Below are 24,159 nucleotides of genomic sequence, written 5' to 3'. Positions count from 1 at the left end.
CCAGGCTTAGGCCATGTGCACACGATGCAGATATCCAGCGAATCCGCAGCGGATTTTTCCGCGCAGAAACGTTGCATATCCGCATTGTGATGTACAGTAGCATGTTAGTCAATTTTAAAAAAAAAACGCTGTGCAGGATTTTTCTGCGCAGTTTTCTCGTGGTTCAAAATATGCAGCATGTCACTTCTTTTGTGCGGTTTTCCACCTGCTCCATTCTCCAAATCCGCAGGGGGAAATCCACAGGGGAAAACCGCACAAAAATCGCAAGAAAACCGCAAGAAAAAGGAAGAAATCCGCAGGAAAAATGCAGGTAATTTGACCTGCGGATTTCTTCAATTCTGCGCGGAAAAATCTGCAGGGCTAAAAAGTATGTGTGCACTTAGCCTAAAACATCTGGAATTGCTAAACTCTACCCACAAAGCAGAGAACAAATGAAACCGACTTCAGGGAAAGCACCAATAAGAATAGTGAATTGGGTGCAAAAAAAATAAAATAAAGCTCAATACACATAAAGCTAGGCAAAAAAAAGAGGTGCAAAGGCAATAATGAATCAGGGCCATAGCATTCTCTTAACCCCTTAGTGACAGAGGCAATTTGGTACTTAATGACCAACCAATTTTTAGGTATGTGCACACGCTGCGGATTCTGCTGCGGATCCGCAGCGGTTTTGGCCCTGCGGATCCGCAGCAGTTTTTGCTGTGGGGTACAGTACCTTTATATTCTAAGGAAAGCAAAATCCGCAGTGCACACGGTGCGGCTTTTTCCGTGCGGATTTGCTGCGGTTTCAAATCCCCAGCATGTCACTCCTTTGTGGGGAATCCGCAGCAGTTTCACACCTGCTCTATTGTATTGGTGTCAAATCGAAGGGAAAACCGCAGGCTAATCCGCAGAAAAATCCGCAGCAGAATCCGCAGCGTGTGCACACACCCTTACAATTCTGACCACTGTCACTTCGTGAGGTTATAGCTCTGGAACGCTTCAATCGATCCCATCAATTCTGACAATGTTTCTTCATGACATATTGTACTTCATGTTCGTGGTAAAAGTTCTTCATCATGACCTACATTTATTTATGAAAAAACAGAAATTTGACAAAAATGTAGAAAATTTAGCAATTTTCAAACTTTTAATTTTTATGCCCTTAAATCAAAAGAGTTACATCGCACAAAATAGTTAATAAATAACATTTCCCACATGTCTACTTTACATCACCACAATTTTGGAAACATAATTTTTTTTGTTAGTACGTTATAAGGGTGAAAATTTGACCAGCGATTTCTGATTTTTCCAACAAAATTTGCAAAACCATTTTTTTATAGTGACCACCTCACATTTGAAGTGAGTTTGGGGGGTCAATATAACAGAAAATACCCAAAAGTGACACCATTCTAAAAACTGCACTCTAAGTGTGCAAAGCCACGTTCAAGAAGTTTATTAATCCTTCAGGTGCTTCGCGAAAACTAAAGCAATGTCGAACCGAAAAAAAAAAAATTTTTACGTTTATCACAAAAAATTTACTTTGGAACCAACCTTTTTTATTTTCACAAGGGTATCAGGAGAAAATGGACCCCAAAATTTGCTGTGCAATTTCTCATAAGTATGCCAATACCCCTGCATGTGGGGGAAAGCCACTGTTTGGGCGCATGGCAGGGCTCAGAATGGAGGGAGTACTGATTGAATTTTTGAATGCAAAGTTGTCTGGAATCAATGGCGAGCGCCATGTCACATTTGGAGACCTCCTGATGTACCTAAGCAGTGGAAACCTGTCAATTCTAACTCCAAGCCTAACACAGCCCTTACCTTAATCTCAACAATAACCATAACCCTAACCACAACACCACCCTAACCCCAACACTACAACCCTAACCCCAACACAACTCTAACCTCAACCCTCACCCTAGCTCTAACCCCAAACCTAACCCTAGCCCCAACCCTAACCCTAGCCCAACCCTAACCTGTTATGATGAGTCACCGAAGGAGGAAAAAACAAAATACTAGCTACGTCCAGAAAAACCAGAGAGGTTGGCAGCTATCGGATTGCAGACCCCTGAACCTATCCACAACAACTAGCAATAGCCGTGGGGGGTTCCTACGGTGCCCTAGACCCCTCGATCACAGCCGGAGAACTACATAGCCTAAAGACAGAAAGGGGAAAAACTAAACTGCCCCACAGCAGACCCCAAAGCAATAGGCAGCCCCCAACATATAATGACGGTGAAGCAAGATGAAAACACTAACACAGATAGAAAGATAGGTTGAGCAAATGATGGAGCCCAAGCTAACTAAAATAGGACAGGATAGGAAAGCTGCTGTCTGCCATCCGCAAAAACCCTATCCAAAATGTGCCAACCGACTGATAGGAAAAACAGGCCCTGAAGTCGCTAGGCTTCAAAAGACTAAATCAGCACTCAGGTATATTCTGAAGACAGAGCAAAAGATCAACAGATCAGAGACAAAAATGGAATTCAGCTCACCCCCGGCCGGGGATGGCAGAACTCCCAAAAAACAAGGCAAAACAAAAACAAAACTGAAGTGTACAAAGCAGAGCAGAAAAACTTAGCTTTGAGACGCAGGAATCAGACTGGTCTCCAAGAATCCAGCAGGATCACCAGCAAGGCAGAAGGGCGTCGGCTGCCTTATATCCAGTCCTCAATTCCAGCCACCCAGTCATCATCTAGCTGCCCAGGTGTTTGGTAATCAGCCTCACTACCTTCCTTCACCAGAGGAGGGAGTTCATCAGACCTCAACGGTGAAGGGAAAAATGAACTCACAACACTAACCCTAGCTCTAACCCAAACCCTAACCCTAGCTATAACCCCAACCATAAACCTTAACCCTAGCCCTATCCCTAATGGAAAAATGGAAAAAAAATAATTTTTTATTTTATTATTTTTAACTAAAGGGGGTGATAAAGGGAAGTTTGATTTACTATTTTTTTATTTTGACCACTGTGATAGACCCTATCACAGTGATCAAAGTAAACCAATAGGACAAATCTATTGTTGTTGAGTGTTGGCTGGCAGATCATTTTCTTCCAGACGCCGAGGGCTGGGGGACACAGCCGGAGGGACCAGAGGACACCACAGGTAAAGGGAGGGCTCGGGGGACCCCATTTCTCTCTTCTCTGAGGTGCTAGATCATATCAAAGGAGAGAGAAATAAATAGGAAATCTGACTTTTTTTTGCGGTCGCCATTATTCCGTAAATAACGGTGATCACAACACTGGGGTCAGAAAAAAACAACCCGTATCATGTTCTCCAGGGTCTCAGCTAGTCCTGGTAGCTGAGACCCCAGAGATTTTCCAACACTGGGGGGGCGCTATAACCTTATTTCTCAGCATCATTAAAAAACAGCGCTGAGGAATAAATATCCTTAACTGCTGCCGTTAAAAGGCGTATCGGCTGTCGTTAAGGGGTTAAAAGGGACCCTGTTACCAGGCTTTTGCGATCTAATCTGAGAGCAGCATAACATAGAGACAGAGACACTGATTCCAGTGATGTGTCACTTACTGGGCTATTTGCCTTATTTTTAATAAAATCACAGTTTTATCATCAAGAGATTTCCACCCAGTTAATAATTCTGTTTTCTCTGTTCTATGTATAAACAGGAAGTCTCTTATCCCTGTAATTATCATTCCCCTCTTCAACTCCTGACCCAGCTGCTCCCTTCTCCCCCCTGCCAATGACTTATGACTCATACAGGGAAAATTGACTTCCTGTTTCTACATAGAGCTAAGAAGGATTCAGCTAGTCAGTGATGTAATAGACCTAACCAGAATAATTAACTAGGTAGAAAGGCAAAATGAGCACTCATAAGTACACAGCGCTTTATAATATGATGATTGCAATATATTAAGAGGATAAAAATTTTGATGGGAGGAGGAGGAGTGCTTCTATAAATCAAGCATTGAAAGAACAGGATACTGGCAGCATGGATATACAGTACATACACAATATTAGATAAGTGGTCTTAATCTTATTAATTGATGTATATAGAGGTGGTCAATAGCTATAGCAAAACACTACAGATGTGTATCAAGTCCCTCAATCTCGGGCCGCAGGGAGGATGAACATAGCACTCAATAAGTCATGAAGCTTTAGCATGAGTATATGTCAGACAACAAAGAAAATGAGCAGGAATAAGCAGGGGTGTAACTACCGCGGTCGCAGTGCCTGGAGTGCTTAGGGGCCAGATCGCGAGTTTGCACTTTGAAGGTGAGATGTGTAGTGGGCGTGTCAGGGGAGTAGCAGTCTCTGGGAGCTGCAGTCGCTCACTGGCTGTGCAACTCCGTGCTTTGATTGGCTGCCAGGCTGCAATTGGCCTGACGCGATGGCTGTTCTGTGTGCACAGGACCTGTGATGAGGTCACACGAGGGGAGGAGTCAGGGGTCACATGATCAGGAGCCTCAGTGTATGCAGGACTCTGCAGTGCTGGTTGTCATGGTGCTGGATGAGGGTAAGTTTATGTGTGGGGTCAGGAGGGGTTTACAGGGTGGATGTAGCAGAGCCGTTTGTGTACAAGGTGTACGGAGCGGAGCTGTCTGTTTACAAGGTGTACAGGGCACAGCCGTGTGTGTGCAAGGTATACAGAGCGGAGCCATGTGTGTATGAGGTGTACGGAGCAGAGCCATGTGTACGAGGTGTATGGAGTGGAGCCGTGTGTACGAAATGTAAGGCGCAGAACCATGTGTACAAAGTGTATGGAGCGGAGCCGCGTGTGTGCGAGGTGTACGGAGCAGAGCCGTGTGTGTACAAGGTGTATGGAGCAGAGCCATGTGTATGAAATGTATGGAGCGGAGCCACGTGTGTACACGGTGTACAGAGCAATGCCGCGTGTGTATGAGGTGTACGGAGCAGAGCCGTGTGACAAGGTGTACGGAGCGGGTCCGCGCGTGTACGAGGTGTACAGAGTGGAGCCGCGCATGTACTTGATGAGCAGAGCCGCGCGTGTACGAGGTGTGTGGAGCGGAGCCGCGCGTGTACGAGGTGTGCAGAGCGGAGATGTGCGTATATTTTGGCATGGGGGCCCCATTTGAAAGTTCGCACCAGGGCCCATAACTTTGTAGTTACGCCACTGGGAATAAGAAATATTTTAAATATGGCTGGTGCATCTGTGCTATGAAGAAATAAGCTTGTGCAGCAAGCAAAGATTACTTTAATTAAAGGGCATCTGTCAGTAGGATTAGCTCTCCTATATCGTCTATATGGGCATATAGGTCATAGGGAGCTGAATAACATGATATCTTGAGATCTGAGATCTGATGTTTTATTCCAGGGAAATTGGCGATTTTCTTATATGTAAATGAGCTGATCCACACTACCGGTCATACACTGATCTGCATGAGAATATAGCTCCAAGTCTTATTTTTAATAAAGGAGAGTGTCACCAGTGTGACAAGTAAGTAACACAGAACAGGAGAACTGAACTTTGTCTACTTACAAACATGTTACCAGCTGCAGCTCTCACAGCTCTGCTGTTTTGCAACCCTATCTGCCTGTGAGCTGGAAGCTGAGAGGAACCTTCAGATGTGTCAATTATAATCACACACAGCTCTGCAGGGAGATAAGGAGAGCAGAGAGTGGCCATCACACATCACACTGGTAATCTCCCTGTCACTGGTTTACCGTGACAAAGAGGAGCCAGAAGACCATAGCATCTGATTTCTCATACTCCTGCATTGATTAGAAGCACTTCACCTGCATTAAAGGGGGTTTTACACTAAGCAATATTGCTAGCAATATCGCTAAAATGTCACTGGTTTTGTGACGTTATAGCGATATTGCTAGCGATATCGCTATGTGTGATACTTACCAACGACCGGCTCCCCCGCTGTCCATCGCTGATCGCGCGAGAATGTCCGGCTCCATTTCTCGTCGGGCGCTTCCTGCTGAGACTTCCTGCTGTGACGACGAGCGACGCTGGAGGCGGGCGGGAGGACGCAGGATCGCTGTGTGTGAATGGTAAGTATCGTGCGCTGCGTCACTGCTGCATCGCTGTGAGATCTTTCTGTATGAAAGCTCACTAGCGATCATTTAGCGATGCACCAGCGATCCTGACCGGGTCGGATCGCTGGTTGGATCTCTGGTGCATCGCTAAATGTAAAAGGGCCTTAAGGCTCAGCTGTGATCTGTCAGCCACTCCCATCTCCTATATAATCTGGGCCCTGGATAGCACTCATTGTCAGAGAGATAGCTTTTGCTGCATGGCTGGAAGTTGTTGGTGATTGTTATTGGAGAAGGCATTTGGTTGATGCATCTGTGACTGTTGCTAGGTTTTGAGTGTGTGATAATTCCTTTTCTTCTCCTACTTTGGTTTTACCCCATCCTCCACTCCCCGATGTTTACCTCTGTTGTCTGAGTGAGTATATTTGTATGATTGGTATCTTCCTTTATCTCTGTTTGTATTACCTTGTTAGTCTGGTTGGTGTATTACTGTACACTACTACTCCCCTCTTCCATGGATGAGGGAAGGGTACAGACAGAGGGCGGATACAGGATCTAAGGCAAGTTGCGTGATCCCGTCATCTTCATCATGAAAAGTAACTCGGGGAATAGGGTGAGCTAGGGCACCCCTAGCATTAGGGACAGGGAAGGAGCCTCTAGTCCTGGGACACCCGACAACAGAGTCGTGACTGCCCCCTTCATTTACAATAAGTTCTGTAGGTAGATTCTTATACAGATTAGTGTCTGCCCCTATTGCCTGGAACAGCTCATTTACTTACATACAAGAAAAACATGGATATCCCTGGAAAAGACATTGGATCATAGATATCAAAGTGTCATTTTATTCTGCTCTCTATGACCTACATGCCAATACCGATGGTTTAGGAGGGTTGATCCTACTAACAGGCTCCTTATTTTGTCCTTCAAAGTAATGACGGCAACAAATCATAAATCTCATTTTAAGAATAAACTAGAAATTATGAAAATATGCCATTTACCCCAGTCTCCAGTCTTAGAAAATATTCCTGTTTCTTTTACAAAATGGCAACATTGACAATCCAAACCTGCACTAACGTTTTTCAGATTTCTAATTGTCCTCCTAATTGTTCTGTAGCCTTTAGAAGGGACATATGATTTAATGTATCATGTCTATTTTATTGAATAATTGCATTCCTGATTAAATTACATTTTTGGAGCATCTTTTCTGCAATGTGTTGTTCTACTGTTATACCTCCCAAAATTTTCTGGTCCAAAATAATGGTTTCTTCTTGAAACCTATGAGAGTAATTGTGAACGGGCACTCAACATCTATTCCAGAGTTGTAGCTCCAGAGCAGCTTTTGCCTTTGAATGCTGTTGCAGTTGTAGAAGAAGCCAAGCAGGCAGTGGATATGCCTTAGATGTTAACAATGGTGTGAAGAAAATAGGAAACATAATTTAATGTTAATCATTTGTATCCTATTTGGTATGGGAGTATAAAACTCCCATCAGAATGCAGCTGTATGACATCACTTAGCTCAACAGGGGTGTCAAGCCTCAAAAGGCTGTGAGTGACAGATCTCACACCTTGAGCCAGCCAGCTCAGAGCAGAACAAAGGCTTGCTTGCAATAAAGTCATGCTAAAGCTTCAGGAGAACATTCTGGAAACATAATTCCATGATGAGGTATGGAGATTCTATATGTCCTAGCAGTACATCGTTTACATTTTTGATTTCTCTGGAACGGACCGAACGTCTCCCAGAGTGTCGATCCGTTCTAAAACCCCAGGGAAGGAACCAGATAGCAAAGATGTGTTAAGTCTCCACGTGTAGCAGGGGCCTGGCTGGTTCCGATGACGGCAAAATCGCCTCCCTAGAACCGTCTATTAAGGAGTTATGACTCATCTTAGGTTTTGGAGTTTTTAGCTGCGTGATGCAGTGACCCCTGTGACAGCTAGGGGGCGCTGTATGGGCTCCCCAGGTAATGCATACAGGCGTTCCCTCTGTGGTGATGCAGAAACAGTGACTTACAGGATTGTGAATGGTCGATATGTCACAGGGATGGATGCTCCCTGAGATGCAACCCGGAGTGTTTTATTATTAGTGCACGTGAGCATTAAGATAACGGTTAGTGCACATGGGTCCAGGTTGCGGGTAGCTATGAGAGATGGGAGGGTTCCGGCTGTAACTCTGTTTTCCTTCAGAAGCTGCAGGTATATTCGAGAACTGCTGTGAGGTCATGACCAGGTGACCAGCCATGTGATCCATACCTCACCTGGGGGTGGGGTTACAGCTACATAATGAAGGTGTGTTTAGCATATGAGAGGGTGTTGGGAGTCTGGATTGTGCACAGATTTCCATGTGTCCAGGTGGGACATTACAGAGTTGTCTGTGACCTGGGAGGTAGAAGGCCTCCTGTGTGTGTAGCTCCAGGCCAACCCTGCTTGCTGGATATCGCACAGCCTGGGGAAGCAGTGCTGGCTTTCCTGAACCAGAGAAACGAGGTCTGTGAGATACTTCCAGAGTGGGCGGTCGGACAACTGTGAGTGGCACTGACCCCGTCAGTAAGGCTGGTTTCACATTTGCGTTTTTTAGCGCTGGAAAAAAATGCATACGTGCGCATGCGTTTTTTCCCCTATATTTAACATGGGTGCGCATACCTGCGCGCTGGTAAGCGCATGTATGCGATTTTCATGCGCTGCGTTTTTTTGGGGTGTGCGTTGGTATTTTCCAGACGCAGCATGTTGTATTTTTTGGCCCTGGAAAAAAGCGCATGCGCACGTATGCGCACGTTTTGCGCTAAAAATGGCCATTATAGCTTATGGATGCGCATACGTGCGCAGTGGCATGCGCATGTATGCGTTTTTTTAGCGCTGCGTTTTTTTGGTGGTGTCCACTTGTTGTCCTAGTTATAATCTTCTAAAGTCAAAAAAAAAAAGTCTATATAAAGGAGGTGCCTGCCAAAACTCTGCCACTACTACACTGACAGATTGAAGAGCAGACAGTCAACCAAGAACCCATTATATCAGCGAAGAATGTGAGTATATTACATTATATGCCTGTCCTTTTAAATTATGTATGTACTAATGATTTTTATTATTTTTACATGCAGTATGTCTTCAGAATCCGAGTATTCCCCATCGCGGCAGGAATTGGCGCAAGCAGACCGTGAGGTGATTATTTTCGTGCATCTGGTAAGTATATCTGCTGCTTCTCCAAATCTCTTACGTTTTTTTCAACTTTTTTAAGACATCGTCATCATCATCTTCTGCGGACGGGACTAGTGAGGGCGAAGAGCAGGAGCAGCGAAGCCAAGTCCCGGTGGTGATACGGAATGTAAGTATCAAATGATTTGTAATGTTCTTTATTTTTTATCTTCTATTTTTACTCTTTTTTATGTTTCTTTTTTTGTAACTTTTTATTCAATTTAAATTTGATTATTCTAATGAATGTGTTTTGTCTAGGTTCCACAACGGGATGAAGACGTCTACCTGGATAATGAGCAGCTCATCAGCCTGGTCCAGGAGCGTTCGCCGTTGTGGGACAGCCATGACCGGTTGCACAAGGACATTGTGGTGACCCGGCGGCTATGGAATGAGGTGGCCGCAGCGTTGATGGATGGCTGGGACAGCGCCACAGCATCCTCCAAAAAGGCGTTTAGTGAGTATTTCCCTGCTCTGTATTGTGCCGCAGTGACTGTTGTCCTTGACGGCACTGTTGGGTTTCGTGCTAGGCATATTCTAGCAGGAAACCCAACAGTGTCATCGGGGTCTACAGTGACTGCTTTGAGTATTGTATTGCTACATTGTGCCGCAGTGACTGTTGTCCTTGACGGCACTGTTGGGTTTCGTGCTAGGCGTATTCTAGCAGGAAACCCAACAGTGTCATCGGGGTCTACAGTGACTGCTTTGAGTATTGTATTGCTACATTGTGCCGCAGTGACTGTTGTCCTTGACGGCACTGTTGGGTTTCGTGCTAGGTGTATTCTAGCAGGAAACCCAACAGTGTCATCGGGGTCTACAGTGACTGCTTTGAGTATTGTATTGCTACATTGTGCCGCAGTGACTGTTGTCCTTGACGGCACTGTTGGGTTTCGTGCTAGGCGTATTCTAGCAGGAAACCCAACAGTGTCATCGGGGTCTACAGTGACTGCTTTGAGTATTGTATTGCTACATTGTGCCGCAGTGACTGTTGTCCTTGACGGCACTGTAGGGTTTCGTGCTAGGCGTATTCTAGCAGGAAACCCAACAGTGTCATCGGGGTCTACAGTGACTGCTTTGAGTATTGTATTGCTACATTGTGCCGCAGTGACTGTTGTCCTTGACGGCACTGTTGGGTTTCGTGCTAGGTGTATTCTAGCAGGAAACCCAACAGTGTCATCGGGGTCTACAGTGACTGCTTTGAGTATTGTATTGCTACATTGTGCCGCAGTGACTGTTGTCCTTGACGGCACTGTTTTTTTTTTATCAACAGTGGACAAAGTCCGAACACGTTGGCGTTCGATCAAGGACCGCTTCAACAGTGATGTTCGTGCTGAGGGCCAGGTTCGCAGTGGATCTGCGTCAAGGACCAGAACTAGATACCGTCATTATCACGCGTTGCAGTTCCTAAGACCGGTCCTTACCACGAGATCGTAAGTATTATAAATTTTGGGTTTTTATTTTTATTAATCTGTGTTTTTCTAATCCACAGCTGATGCTTCTTGTAAAGGCATGGTAGTAATGATTTTCCTTTCTTCCACAGCACCTGGAGCAGCACCCTGCAACCTGGCCCTGGAGCGGTCCTTCCTCGGACGTCCTCTGACCCGTCCCAGCCATCCGACAGCCAGGAAGCACCTTGCAGGTCAACCACACACACAGCTGGTGACCAGGAAGCTGGGCCATCAGGTGTTCCCCTGTCCCAGGTCTCTGCCACTGGTTATGCGGGCACTACCCGCCAGCGGCAGAGGGCCTTGGACAGGAATGTCTTGCCCGAGTTTATGCATTTGAGCGAGACATTTAATTCCAGCCTCAAGTCACTGTCCGACAGAGTTGAAAGCGGTTTTGCACTCATGGAACGTGGTTTTAACCACTTTGAACACCGCTTCAATTCTGTAGAACAGCGCCTTGACCGTCTGGAGGCCGACCTCAACAGACCAGCACACCATTTTTTTAGTAAGATTGAAAAGGGCATGGCGGAACACCTTAGTCCTGATCAACAGCTGAATGTGCTGCAGGCCTGCAACAATGCTTTCTTGCAGGCTATGCAGCATAATCGGTACGGTCAGCAGTCAGTGGTGTCCTTTCCACCTGTGCCACCATTGACTCGCTTCACCTCACTACCGACTTGTGCTGCATACCACTGCACGGACACCTCTATTCAAAGCCAGGACACCCACCGTTACACCACCACAAGTCTGAGTGCAGCTGGTCACTTCACCGACACCACCATGGCAAGCGCTGCTCCTGTCTGGAGCACCACCGCCACTCCCATGCATGCGTGGAGCTCAGCCACCACTAGGCAAACATGGAACAGCCCTGCCGCTACAACAACATGTAGTAGCCCTGCCACCACCACTCTGCAAACCTGGACCATCACTGCCGCCACCAGTCCTCCTGCAAGGACGAGCACTGACAACGAAGAGCAGCAGCAGCAGCCACCTCAGCAGCAGCAGCCACCTCAGCAGCAGCCACCTCAGCAGCAGCAGCCACCTCAGCAGCAGCAGCAACCACCTCAGCAGCAGCAACCACCTCAGCAGCAGCAGCCACCTCAGCAGCAGCCGCCACCTCAGCAGCAGCCGCCACCTCAGCAGCAGCAGCCGCCACCTCAGCAGCAGCAGCCATACCAGCAGACGGGGGACCTACATTCAATATTTGCCCCTAGTTCAAGGCGAAATCTATCAAGGCGGGCATTGGGCCAAAGTCGGTCCAGGCACACAAGCCTACGGCGACATGCCATTACAACTAATGTACCTGAACAGATTTCCTCTCCTCCAAGTGTTCCTAGTTTAATTCCCTTAACTGGACTACCTTCCCCCACAAGTTTTGTTGCCCCTTCCCCTCAAACACCGTCTTCAACTGCAAGTGTTGCATATTCCCTGCACACCCCCAAATTGAAACCATCTGCCCCCAAACGCCGGAAAAAATAATTTTTTGGTTTATTTTTGTGATAAAAAATAAATTTACATTTGTGGTTCACCATTACTAAGTTTCATTAATGTTGTTTGCGCCGCTCACACACACTGATGGGTAAATACATGTTAAAAACCAACCCAAGGCCTAGTATAGTCATATGTGAAATAACACGGACTAGTATAGTCATACCAAGGCCTAGTGTAATAACTCGAGTTTTACCAACTTGGATCTGGTTTCATGAAAAACAAACTGTTGAAACTTGTCTTAAAAATAAGTTTCTTTCTAGTTTCACCAGTTTGTTTTTTGTGAAACAAGATGCTAGTTGTTAAAAATCGAGTTATTACAGTAGGCCTTGGTATGACTATACTAGGCCGTGGTATTTCACATATTACTATACTACTAGCCCCAAGGCCTACTATACTCATATTTGAAATACCACGGCCTAGTATAGTCATTACAAGGCCTAGTGTAATAACTCTAGTTTCACCAACTAGAATCTGGTTTCATGAAAAACAAACTGTTGAAACTTGTCAAGTTTCACCCGTTTGTTTTTCGTGAAACAAGATCCTAGTTGGCAAAAATCGAGTAGGCCTTGTTATGACTATACTAGGCCGTGGTATTTCACATATGACTATACTAGTAGGCCCAAGGCCTACTATACTCATATTTGAAATACCACGGCCTAGTATAGTCATTCCAAGGCCTAGTGTAATAACTTGTAAGTTGGAATGGAGCAGATTACATTCATCCACTCAATGCTGACTTGTATTCCCCATGGACTTTCATTGGGGTTGGGTTTTGAGGGTTGTGTTTTGAGAAAATCACATACTTTGTTTTCAACTAGTTGCACAATTTTCTCTTGAAAAAAAATGGTTTCCTGATTCATGGCCTGCAGCTTTGCTCGTTCCAATATATTTCACGCAGACTAGCAATGCTGCATTTTCATATGTGTATTTACCTGCCCAGGTGTGTGAACATCAAAAAATTCAGTTATACATGGGAAGTTTTTTATTTAATTGGAGTTTAAAAAATATAGTGCACTCAGTAATGGTATCAAATAAGGTTTTTTATTACCATAAACAAACAAAAACATTACACCATTTCATCTTGCCAGTGCACCCGTCCTACATCAGAAATAAAGTAGGCCGCAAATTGGTCCCTCATTTGGCCAACTTCAACGGATGACCTGAGAGTGTGCTGAGTGAATTCAGGCAATGGGTTAGGAGCATCATCGTCCAGTTCAAAGGTCGGGTGCTCTTTAGCCATCACAAAGTTATGTAGAACCACACAGGCCTTCACCACCTCATCGACTGTTTCAAGTTTAAGATTAATGGCCGTGCCCAGAATTCGCCATCTGGAAACAAGAATCCCAAAAGCACACTCGACAGTTCTTCTGGCCCTGGTCAGCCTGTAATTAAATATTTTTTTGGTGTGGTCCAAGTCCCGGCTGGAGTAGGGTTTCAGTAAGTTTCCGCACATTTGAAAAGCCTCATCGCCAACCATTACAAAGGGCAGTGGCGGAGCTTCGGTGTGAGGAAGAGGCCGTGGCATAGGGAAATTAAATTGGTTGCCATACAACCTCCGGCCCATGTCTGAGTTTAAAAGCCTGTGAGTCATTACCACGGCCAAATGCTCCAATGTCCACTGCTACAAACATACATCCGGCATCCGCAATCGCAATGAGTACTATTGAAAAGTACTTTTTGTAATTATAGTACTCAGATCCTGTTCTTTGGGGTTTGATGATCCGTATGTGTTTACCATCAACAGCTCCCAAACAGTTGGGAAAATTGCATACTGTCCAGAATTTGCCAGCAATTTCCATCCACTTTTCAGCGGTGGGCAGGGGCATAAATTCTGGGCAAAGAACATTCCAGAGAGCCCGGCAGGTGTCAGCAACAATTCCAGACAAGGTAGAGATTCCAATACGGTACTGGAAGTGTAGTGAAGATAGGGTTTCTCCAGTCGCCAGGAATCTGTGAACAGACAAAGAAGTAAAATTAATATTTATGTATATTATTTTAAAAAACTATAAAATAAAATATTAGTACATTCACGAAAACTAATTACCCAAGGTTTTGAATACTAAATTTAAAAAAAAAACATCAGACCGCACCCCTTGGTTTTTAAAACATACCGTAATGTCACCAGTAGCCGTTCCTCAGGAGGAATCGCACGACGGAGCTGTGTGTCCTGTCTCCGGATGGATTGTTGGACACGAGCAAGCAAATCCATGAAACTTTCGTGGGACATCCTGATATAATCTGTAAATTTCTCCGGGTTTGCCTGTAGCTCGCTGTAGAGGGTGTGGTATGCCCCACGGCTCTCCCGGAGTTCAACAATCGGATGTATCCACATACGCCGCCGTCTTCGCTGCCTCTCTCTCTTCCTTTGTTCATGGCAAGCAACTGCATACGCCTGAGCCATCGCGATGTCCAAATCCAAGTTGAAGTGAAAACTCTTCCAGCGCAGATCCATGGTCACGAGAAGAATCAAGCAAATGTGAAGAATACTGTAGACAGGGTCTATATATTAACATACCACACCCACAATGAAGTCCCATTGGTCTTGTGTGTTGTTGAATGGTTGTTTTTTCATTTTTGTGGGGTTTTTCCAAAATCTGTAAAAAAACGCAAACGCACAAAAAACGCATACAAACGCGCAAAAACGCTGCGTTTTTTTCCTGCATGCGCATAAAAATGCTTGAAAAAAAACGCAGCGTTTGTATGCATTTGTATGCGTTTTTTTAATGCGTTTTTTTGCGGGAAAAACGCGCTGCAAAAAAAAGCAAGTGTGAAACTAGCCTAAGAGACTGTACTGTCCTATGGAACTGAATGTTTAATGGACATTGCCCTGGCCCTGTGTGTGAACAGGGTCTGAGGGGAGCAAAGCCCTGTTTATGGACATTATTATTTTATGTTGCAGAACCTAAAGGCTGACTACTCTGTGTTTGTGTTGCTGGGGATATGGAGCAATAAACCCAGGAGAACTTTTAAGGAAATTGAGTCTTCCTGTATGTTATAGCGCTGCCAAGCGGGTGTTCCCCAATGCACTCAGTGAGCGCTACCTTACAGCTGCTAGAGGCAAGTGGAGGGGATTTGGTTTCAGCCCAGAGGGCAGGAGGGGAGTGACCCAAAGGTTATAAAGGCCATGTGGTCCCTCTCACTGTTATGCATGCGGTTCACTACGATAGGGGGTCACGTCAATTAACGTGCTGTGAAGGATTTAGGAGCCAGCTGGCAGTCCCTGCCCTCTGCAGCTCAGAGAACACCTGGTTGAACATCAAGCCAGTAATTGACATGATCCATCTGCTAGTATCTTTTGGCCTACCAATATTGTATTTGCATATCTGACCATTGTATGTGTATAACCATCGTGTATATAGTGTATTGTCTACTGTGCCTTTAAGGAGAATAAATATATAACTTAACTTTCGGCAGCTCTTTTATCTCGATCCACGAATCCGCGCGTCTGTTTCTCGGTTTAACTTTCCATGCTACTGGGGCCGGTTTCTTGCCTGATATAATCCCATTAATGGACCAGTCATTTCTAATGAGGAACTGGTGGCAGTCCTACAGGCTAGCAGTGCTCTTTTTTCACAGGTGCTAATGAAAAGGATCTCTCAGCCTATGAGCAAGTGTGGTGCTATCTCAGTGACTGCTTGGACCACATCCTCTGACTCCCTGTGCCTTCCTGGCCCATGTGGTCAGGGGCACCTGTGTAAAATTGTACCAAAGCTGACCTTGGGTGTCCCCAGGAACATCACGTTCGAGGTGCAGAACGTCATGTTGGTGAAAGTGGGGAGACCGCATTACGTAATCCGTCTGACGTAATAGTGACATCAGATGAGGGTTCTTCACAGATGAGAATATCCTTTTAAGTTACTGAGCTCCCATTAGACAAACAGCAGTGTTATTTTCAGCCATAATAGCAAAATTGAATATTTTTTTCATTATACAATTTTCATTTTAGTTGGCATTTACCTTTCATTCATTTTATAAGAATAATTGTGAAAATAACCCTTATTCTAAGCGTCAAGTGAGGCCGTACTGGGCCACAGGCCATAGAAGGGAGGACGACATGAAAGGGTTGAGGGGAACTATAGGAATGGTAACATGTAAGGGGTTTTGGTAAGGAAAGGGTTAAAGGGTTTTTGTATAATAGCAAGGGGACGAGGCTTCGGAGTGGTAGGAGGGGTTGCAAGGGAGAGGTGGTGGGGACTAAAAAAGGGCATTGCCATCTTAGTGGGGCAACCATTTTAGGTGCCCCATCACAGTAGGAACAAGCTGTGATCCTACCTGAAAGAATCGACGTTGAAGCGATCCTTCAGCAGCTGAGGGTGGCTGCGAGCTCCAGGGGCGCAGGATGGCTGCAGGCTTCCTTACAAGGCCTGCTGCAGGAGGGGGCAACCATTCAGACTGAGAGTCAGGGTGACGGGCGACTGCCTCGGAGAACCAGGCCTCCGGAGCGCCTCATCCCAGAGGTAACCCCCTGGGTCCGGCGCCGTGTTAGGAGCCCCTCCAGGGACCCTCCACCTGGTGCCACGAGCCGCAGGCCTAAGGTGAGGGGACCGAGAGCTGGGAGGAATTCGGTGTCGAGGCGGGACCTGCAGCGGGGGGGAGGTGTCGGCTTCCCCCTTCAACACGGGCGTCTATGCCTGCTGGGGAGCCAGGAGCAGGGGCGGCTGGTGCCCAGCCAGGAATGGGCCCAGCTCAGCTGGATCGCCAGGGAGCACAGGGGCCGGTTTCCACGGCGCCTTCAGCCAGAGGCAGGAGAAGAAGGGACGGGAGCGCTGAAGTAGCAGGACCACCCAGCGTGCACACTGCTGCACGGCTGAGCGGGAGATCTCCAGCAGGGCAGGCTCCACAGTGCAGAGCAGCCGGCGAGTGCCAGAGCAGTACACCCGCTCACCAGATGGCTGCTGCTGCTATGAGGCAGACTGACAGGCGAACGGCTATGCCTGCATGGGATAGGGAAGGAGGGGAGGGTAGGGGTGCAGTATGTCAAAGGGGTTTTCTAGCTGATGGGGGGGGTTGCGGCAGCTGGGAGGGGGCGACAGATTACATGACCCCTGGACAGAACGCTACAAACCCGGCGCTGTCAGGGGAGCAAGATACAGCACGGCAGCGTATGGTGCCAACGATGGACGCAGCAGTCAGTCCTGGCCGGCTGTACGGACCTTCAGCAGACGCTATTCTAAGGACAAGGAGTACCTCAAGCACGGACCAAGGACATCAGGATACCGGATCGGCGGCCGCTGGGAACACAGCACCCAGGCAGCTAGGTGAGAGGAACTCCGTAACTTACTTGCAGCCATCATTAGCCTCTGATGTAAATGCGCGTGGGGAATCATCCGTGGGGGGGGCTAGTGCCAGCATGGGGATGTTTTTCCAAGGTCTGAGAGAATTGGTGAGGTCATGGGATGCGGGGGGAGGTCAGGGGGAGCCGTCACCGCTGTCAGCCTGGTTAGGGCCTGGGATGATTTAGCGAATCCTGCTTTGAGCAGGGGGTTGGACCAGATGGCCCAGGAGGTCCCTTCCAACTCTACGATTCTATGATAAGGGACAGTGGGTTGTTGGAGAATAACGTGTCACCGGGTCCGCTATCGGGGAATAATGGGCCGCCGGTTTCATTAAGCGCAATGCCAGGCACGGCGGCAAGGGAAGTATTGGTGGGGGACAAATCAGTGGGTAGGGGGTCTACAGGTGAGGGGGGTGAAAAGGAAAAAGAAGACGCGGTGCGCTTAGATGACGCTGCGAAAAGGGAAGTGTACGTTTGTTTTGAAGGGCCTTTGGGGGCACATTTGAAACAAGAGGTTAGAGAAAAAATATGGAAAGGGGAGTACGTGTAATTTTTTTCGTTGCTCCCACTGGATCGCTTTAATTTGGACAGGGTCCGGAGGGATGACTCAAAAAAGGAGGATGAAGAAAAAAGGAGGTTTCGGCTCATCCCCCAGACATTTTCAAATTGGTTACAGGCCTTTGCTATTCTAGCTAGCGTGATTGGGGAGAAATCACCGGAGAATTGTTCATCCCTTTTTTGTTATATGGACGCCATCGGGGAGGCTTATAGAGTGTATGGGGGGCAAGGTTGGCTAAGGTACGATGAACAATTCCACCAGCGGAAAGCAGTTAGGCATAGCATCCGCTGGGACCACAAGTACATAGCACTATGGATGAGAGTAATGGCTCCGGTTAGATCAGGGCAGGGATCCCAGATTTTTTCCGGGGGCACCGGGGGGTTCGGGGCAGTCAGGGCACTCGCTGGCATTGCAGAAGGGACTGTGCTTCTACTTTAACGATGGCGCATGTAAATTTGGGGCAAAATGTAAGTTCAAGCATGAATGTTCCTCATGTGGAGGCAGTCATGGGGCAGCAAAGTGTTTTAGGGGAGGGAAGCAGAGAGGGTCTGATGGGACTGAAAAAAGGGGTGACGCCAGTACGCCTGGCAGAGATGGATCGCTATCTAAATAAGTACCCGGATATTGAGGCGGCGGTCTTGTTACGGGATGGATTTAGGGACGGGTTTCAGATCCCCTTTGTGGATGTTGAGGTGAAGTTGTCAACCAAGAACTTAAAGTCGGCCAGAGAATTCCCTGAAGTGGTCACGGAAAAGTTGAATAAAGAGGTGGCGTTAGGTAGAATGGCTGGGCCGTTTGAATCCCCGCCAGTAAATAATTTGAGAGTTTCACCATTAGGGGTAGTGCCCAAAAAAGAGCCTAACAAGTTCAGATTGATACATCACCTCTCATTCCCAAAGGGTTTGTCAGTTAATGATGGGATTGACCCGCAAATGTGTTCGGTTTCGTACACATCATTTGATTTGACGTTGACTTGGGTCAGGGAGTGCGGCCTAGGAGCTCAATTGGCATAAACGGACATTGAGGTCGGCTTTTCGTCTGCTGCCGGTTCATCCGGACAGCATGCATTTGTTGGGGTGTTTTTGGAATGGGGGGTTTTACGTCGATCGTTGTTTACCGATGGGGTGTTCATTGTCATGTGCGTATTTTGAAACGTTTAGCACATTTTTGGAATGGGTGGTTAGGGAAGTGTCAGGGCTTAGCTCCTGTATTCATTACTTGGATGACTTTTTGTTTATGGGTTCAGCGCAGTCGAATGCTTGTTCAGTTTTGCTTCACACTATGGAGAGCGTGGCAAAAAAATTTGGAGTCCCACTGGCAGCAGAAAAAAAGGTGGGCCCAGTCACGTCGCTAAGTTTCTTGGGTATCGAGATTGATTCTGTGGCGATGGAATGTAGGATCCCAGTGGATAAAATGTTAGATATGAGGGCCACGGTAAACCGGATATGTGGTTTGAAGAAGGCAACATTGAGAGAGGTTCAATCACTACTTGGCAAGCTTAATTTCGCTTGTCGGATTATGCCGATGGGGAGAGCCTTTTGCAGGAGGCTTTCCTTGGCTACAGTTGGGATTTCATCGCCGTCGCATTTTATACGGTTAAAGAAGGAGTTGAAAGGCGACCTGAGAGTTTAGGCACTTTTCTTGGAATCTTACAACGGGAAGTCGATTTGGATTGCGCCAGTGGTGTCAGCTGACTCACTTGGCATGTTTATTTCAACCAGTGATCGAGGTTTTTGCATGTTCTTTCGTGGTATGTGGTTGGTTGAACAGTGGCCATCGGAGTTGTTTGCTAATCAGGTAGTGTATGAGGTTTTCCCGGTAGTGGTGGCCCTATCATTATGGGGAGAGTTGGTGCGGGACAGAAAAATTTGTTTCAATTGCGAGTCGTTGGGAGCAGAAAAAAACTTAAATTCATTGTCAACCTCCGATCACACCATGGTCAGAATTTTACAGCACTTGGTGTGGGTAGGTTTGAGTTCCAACCTGTGTGTGACGGCTGTGGTGCAGCCTGAAAGAAAGTACCCTATTCTTGAAGCTCTTTTTTGTTCACAGTGGGATCGATTTCGGGAGTTGGCACCTCAAGCGGAACCCACGGGGTTGGCGTGCCCGGAGGAATTATGGAACCTTCTGTCAGGGCAGTAAGAGAATTGCTTTCCAGGTCGTTGGCATCGGGAACATGGTCTCACTATTCCAAAACTTGGCGTGTTTGGGAGGATTGGAAGCTAAGGATAGGCGGTGGCTTAGAGGATGAGAGCAAGTTGCTATTGTTATTGGGTCATAGTTGGGAATCGGGTTGGTCGGTTCCGAAGGTTAATAATTTTTTGTCAGGATTGGCTTTCGGCTTTAGGTTTAGGGGGCTGCGGGATTTAACTAAGTCATTTCTGGTTCTGCAAGCAGTGAGGGGAAGGAGGAGAAACTGGAGAGCTTCGGACAAGAGATGTCCGGTATCCTATGAGGTACTGTTAATTTTAAGCGAGCACGTGAGAGAGGTATGTGCTTCGCCGGGGGAGGTTGTTTTGCTTAAATTGGCGTTTTCTTTGGCGTTTTTTGGGGCCTTTCGGTTGGGGGAATTGGTGAGCCCTTGCCGTTTTAAAAAAGGGGGGCTCCTTAGGCAGGATGTGGACGTGTTTGGGGATCGTTTAGAAATAATTCTGCGTTCTTCCAAGATGGATAGGGATGGTAGGGGTTGTAAGGTGGTACTTTTTGAGGTGAGCGGGTCTCCGTTATGCCCCGTGAGTTGCATGAGGAATTTTGGAACAAGATGGGGATCGATGACGGATCCATTGTTAGTTCATGAGGATGGCTCATTCCTATCTCGTTTTCAATTTGTAACAATATTTAGGTGGTGTTTGGAAAGAGGGGGCATTTCAGCAAGGGAATACAGTGGTCACTCATTTCGGATTGGGGCAGCTACGGAGGCCGCAAGCAGGGGACTGGGTGAGGACATGGTAAGGAGGATTGGTCGTTGGGAATCGGTGAGGTTTCGGTCATATGTACGCCCTGATTTGGTTTAGTGTTTGTCCGCAAGGTCTGATTAATGTGGTCACGGTGTTGTTGTTTTCTTATTTGTTTCAGAGTCGGGACAGCTGCTCGTGTGGATCATGGGTCATTCTTTTGTATTCTGGGCAGCGCTGAGAGCTGACGTTCGTCCGGATGGGAGGCAGCTTGGTGTGCCGAGGACTTTAGCAACCTTGAGGTGGATCGGTAAACGGGGGATGGTGTGGAAACAATTGATACCCGAATTTCATAGGTTCGTTCGCCTAGATCGGACTCCGGAGGTGCTGTTGATCCATTTAGGGGGGAACGATTTGGGAAAGCGGCCATGCAGGGATTTGATAAGGGATATTAAGTTTGATATGTTGAGGCTGTGGTCGATGTTTCCCAAGCTTCTGGTGGTTTGGTCGGATATTGTTCCGAGAAAAGTGTGGCGCGGGGCGAGATCGGTTCGAGGGGTGAAGAAAGCTAGGATAAAAGTAAATCGTACGGTCTCCCGTTTTATGGCGAGGAAAGGGGCGATAGTTGTACGTCACTTGGATTTGGAAGCGGGCGAAGGGGATTATTGGAGGAAGGATGGGATCCATCTGAATGCGATCGGATTGGATTTATGGTGTTTGGCAATTCAGGAAGGCATCGAGAAAGGTTTACAAGTGTGGCGGGACACAAATGTTTGAGGGGTCAGAACATTTGTGTTGGTGGCGTGGCGGGAGTGGTCCTCGAGGTTGGTGGTGCCAGGAAACGGCGGTTTGGAGGGGGGGGATCTGTAAGGTCCTGGACTCCCCCTTGGGCGGATTAATGTGGAACGGAACATAATGGTCACACCGAGGAACAGAAGTGGAAATACGCGGGAATTTCGGGCGGATATTGTCCGGTTGAGTCTATATGTGTCTCTGAGCTGGTGCTTAGCGGCTAGAGGCAGGACTCGTCCTTGGGACAAGGTTTATGGGGTCATTAACCTGTGGCAGTTACAATTCTTGGGCCTCGAGGACCGCCCCTCCTTTGGGAACATTGTTTTATAAATGTTTTGTTAAAATGTTAATAAAAGGGTGCTGTGGCCAATTTATCCAATAAAGGTGTGTGAGTCATCATTGGGTGGGTCAGCAATATTAGAATAGATGGGGAGGAAATCTATAGGAATCGCGAATACCCATTGTCATGTAGTAAATATATTTTTGTTGACTGTAAGGGTATGTGCACATGTGAAGTATTTGGTGCAGGAAAGATATATATCTTTGTACCGTGTCAGCCAGTAGATAGATGAATAGAATTGAGAGTCCTCAGTGGTTGATACCTTTTAATGGCTAACTGAAAAGATGGTAACAAATTGCAAGCTTTCGAGACTACTCAGGTCTCTTCATCAGGCTAGATTAATGCAAAATCTGAAGAATAACATATTTATACACAAGACTGCAGATAGCAGACAGCAGCACGGTGGCTCAGTGGTTAGCGCTGCAGCCTTGCAGCGCTGGAGTCCTGGGTTCGAATCCCACCAAGGACATCATCTGCAAGGAGCTTGTATGTTCTCCCCGTGTTTGCGTGGGTTTCCTCCGGGCACTCCGGTTTCCTCCCACACTTCAAAGACATACTGATAGGGAATGTAGATTGTGAGCCCCATCGGGGACAGTGATGAAAATGTGTGCAAACTGTAAAGCGCTGCGGAATATGTTAGCGCTATATAAAAATAAAGATTATTATTATTATAAATAACTCAATAGATAAGACAAGTGATGTGAAGCGGAATAGTCATTGTGGGAGAGAGATAAGCATAAATATTGGAGCATTTGGTGCAGAAATTTCTGCATAATTTCTGCATCTCTTGGCAGGAAAAATGCAGCTCCAAAAGTAGACGTTTTAGCTGTGTTTTTGGTGCCAATTTTTCCCCACTCATTAATATGGGTGAAATCTGTAGCAAAACAGTGAAAGAATTGACATGCTGCAGATTTAAATGTGCACCAAATCTGCAAGTCACAAATAAGCACTTGTGCATCATGCTTCAGGATTCTCATTCACTTTGCTGGCATCAGGAAACCCTTCAGGTTTTGTGATAAATCTGCACTGAAAAAATGCAGCAAAAATGCAACATGTGCTCACAACTTAAGGGCTCACACACTTCTGCATTTAAAATATTGCTGTGATGTTGATCCAGAAAGGTAGGACGGGTGTCATGCGAGTAAAATGCGATTTTTGTAGCATCACATTATTAGTATACATTTTAGTAGCGCCATTTATTGCATGGCGCTTTACATGTGGAAGGGGCAAATATAGACAAGTACAATAAACATGAGCAAAACAAGGCACACACAAGTACAGAAGGAGAGAGGACCCTGCCCGCAAGGCTGTATGCAATGCGTTTTTTTTCTCTGCAACTATTCTTCTACAATCATTTACAGGACAATTTACAGTGTTCTATGCTACAGAATGGTAATATATCAGTAAAAATCGGGTAGCGTATGGATGGCTCATGTGCCGTCCATTTTTTTTTCTCGCACCCATTGACTTGCATTGGTGAGTCTCATCCGATATAAGCGGCCATCGCAGAATGCTGCAATTTTTTAAACATTTTTTTTATCGGATTGCACTCGTCCAATTGATACGCAGATGAGTATGAGCACTAACACTTGTGCTTCTATGTCTACAGGTCTCCTGACAGTATGAACAGACCTGTAAAATGCTTTGTAGACCTTCTTAATGCTAAGTAGCAAAACTTCCTAAAATAACCTAGTACCTGCAGTTCTTTGTATATTTAGTAACTGTCAGAAGATATAAAGTGCGCGCTGACAACGTGCTTAAATAGTCTTCTGCCATCTTCACCAAATTGGAGCTGCTTAATGACAGTGCTAATAGGTGGAAGAGAAAACGGCTATCGACTTCCTCCTCGCTTTGTATATGCTAAATGGTAGCTGTTTTTACGAGCACCCATTTTCATGGAATTTTTGTATAAAAAAAGGTTTGGATTACAAGTAAAGCAAAACTGCAAACATACAAAAATGTCACTGCCACATCTAAGCTATGCGAAACCATGAAAAGGCAAAAGAATCTATTTTTTCCTTTTAAGAGAACTATGGCAAGCGTTCTGTGTCCTTTGGTCATTGCGCCTTGGCCACGCTGTGAAGTCTTGGTTTCAGCATGTCTGCAATGTACTTTTGTACATAAGGTAAAAACCTTGAATATAAAAACCAATTCTATCGGAACCACAATAACTTGGATGACTGCTTTACTGTCTCTGCTACAACATTGCCACCATGAGGGTGTTATAATGCAATGGTGACA

General features: G+C 46.3%; 2 protein-coding genes across 3 annotated transcripts in view; one reads left to right on the top strand and one right to left on the bottom strand.

Annotated features, from left to right (window-relative positions):
- Positions 1-24,159, bottom strand: part of KSR2 (kinase suppressor of ras 2) — an 887,084-nt gene that overhangs the window by 697,027 nt on the left and 165,898 nt on the right. The window lies entirely within an intron of this gene.
- LOC141093048 (uncharacterized) lies at positions 18,333-20,906 on the top strand. Its single transcript, XM_073579526.1, has 2 exons — positions 18,333-18,669; positions 19,945-20,906. The coding sequence occupies exons 1-2, from the start codon at positions 18,333-18,335 to the stop codon at positions 20,904-20,906; spliced, it is 1,299 nt and encodes a 432-aa protein (XP_073435627.1).

Source organism: Dendrobates tinctorius, unplaced genomic scaffold (assembly GCF_039654945.1).
Source record: "Dendrobates tinctorius isolate UK_male_01 unplaced genomic scaffold, ASM3965494v1 ptg000003l, whole genome shotgun sequence".
In the NCBI taxonomy this organism is placed as follows: domain Eukaryota; kingdom Metazoa; phylum Chordata; class Amphibia; order Anura; family Dendrobatidae; genus Dendrobates; species Dendrobates tinctorius.
Note: the sequence above shows the minus strand (reverse complement) of the source record. Positions and strands in the feature narration are given on the sequence as shown.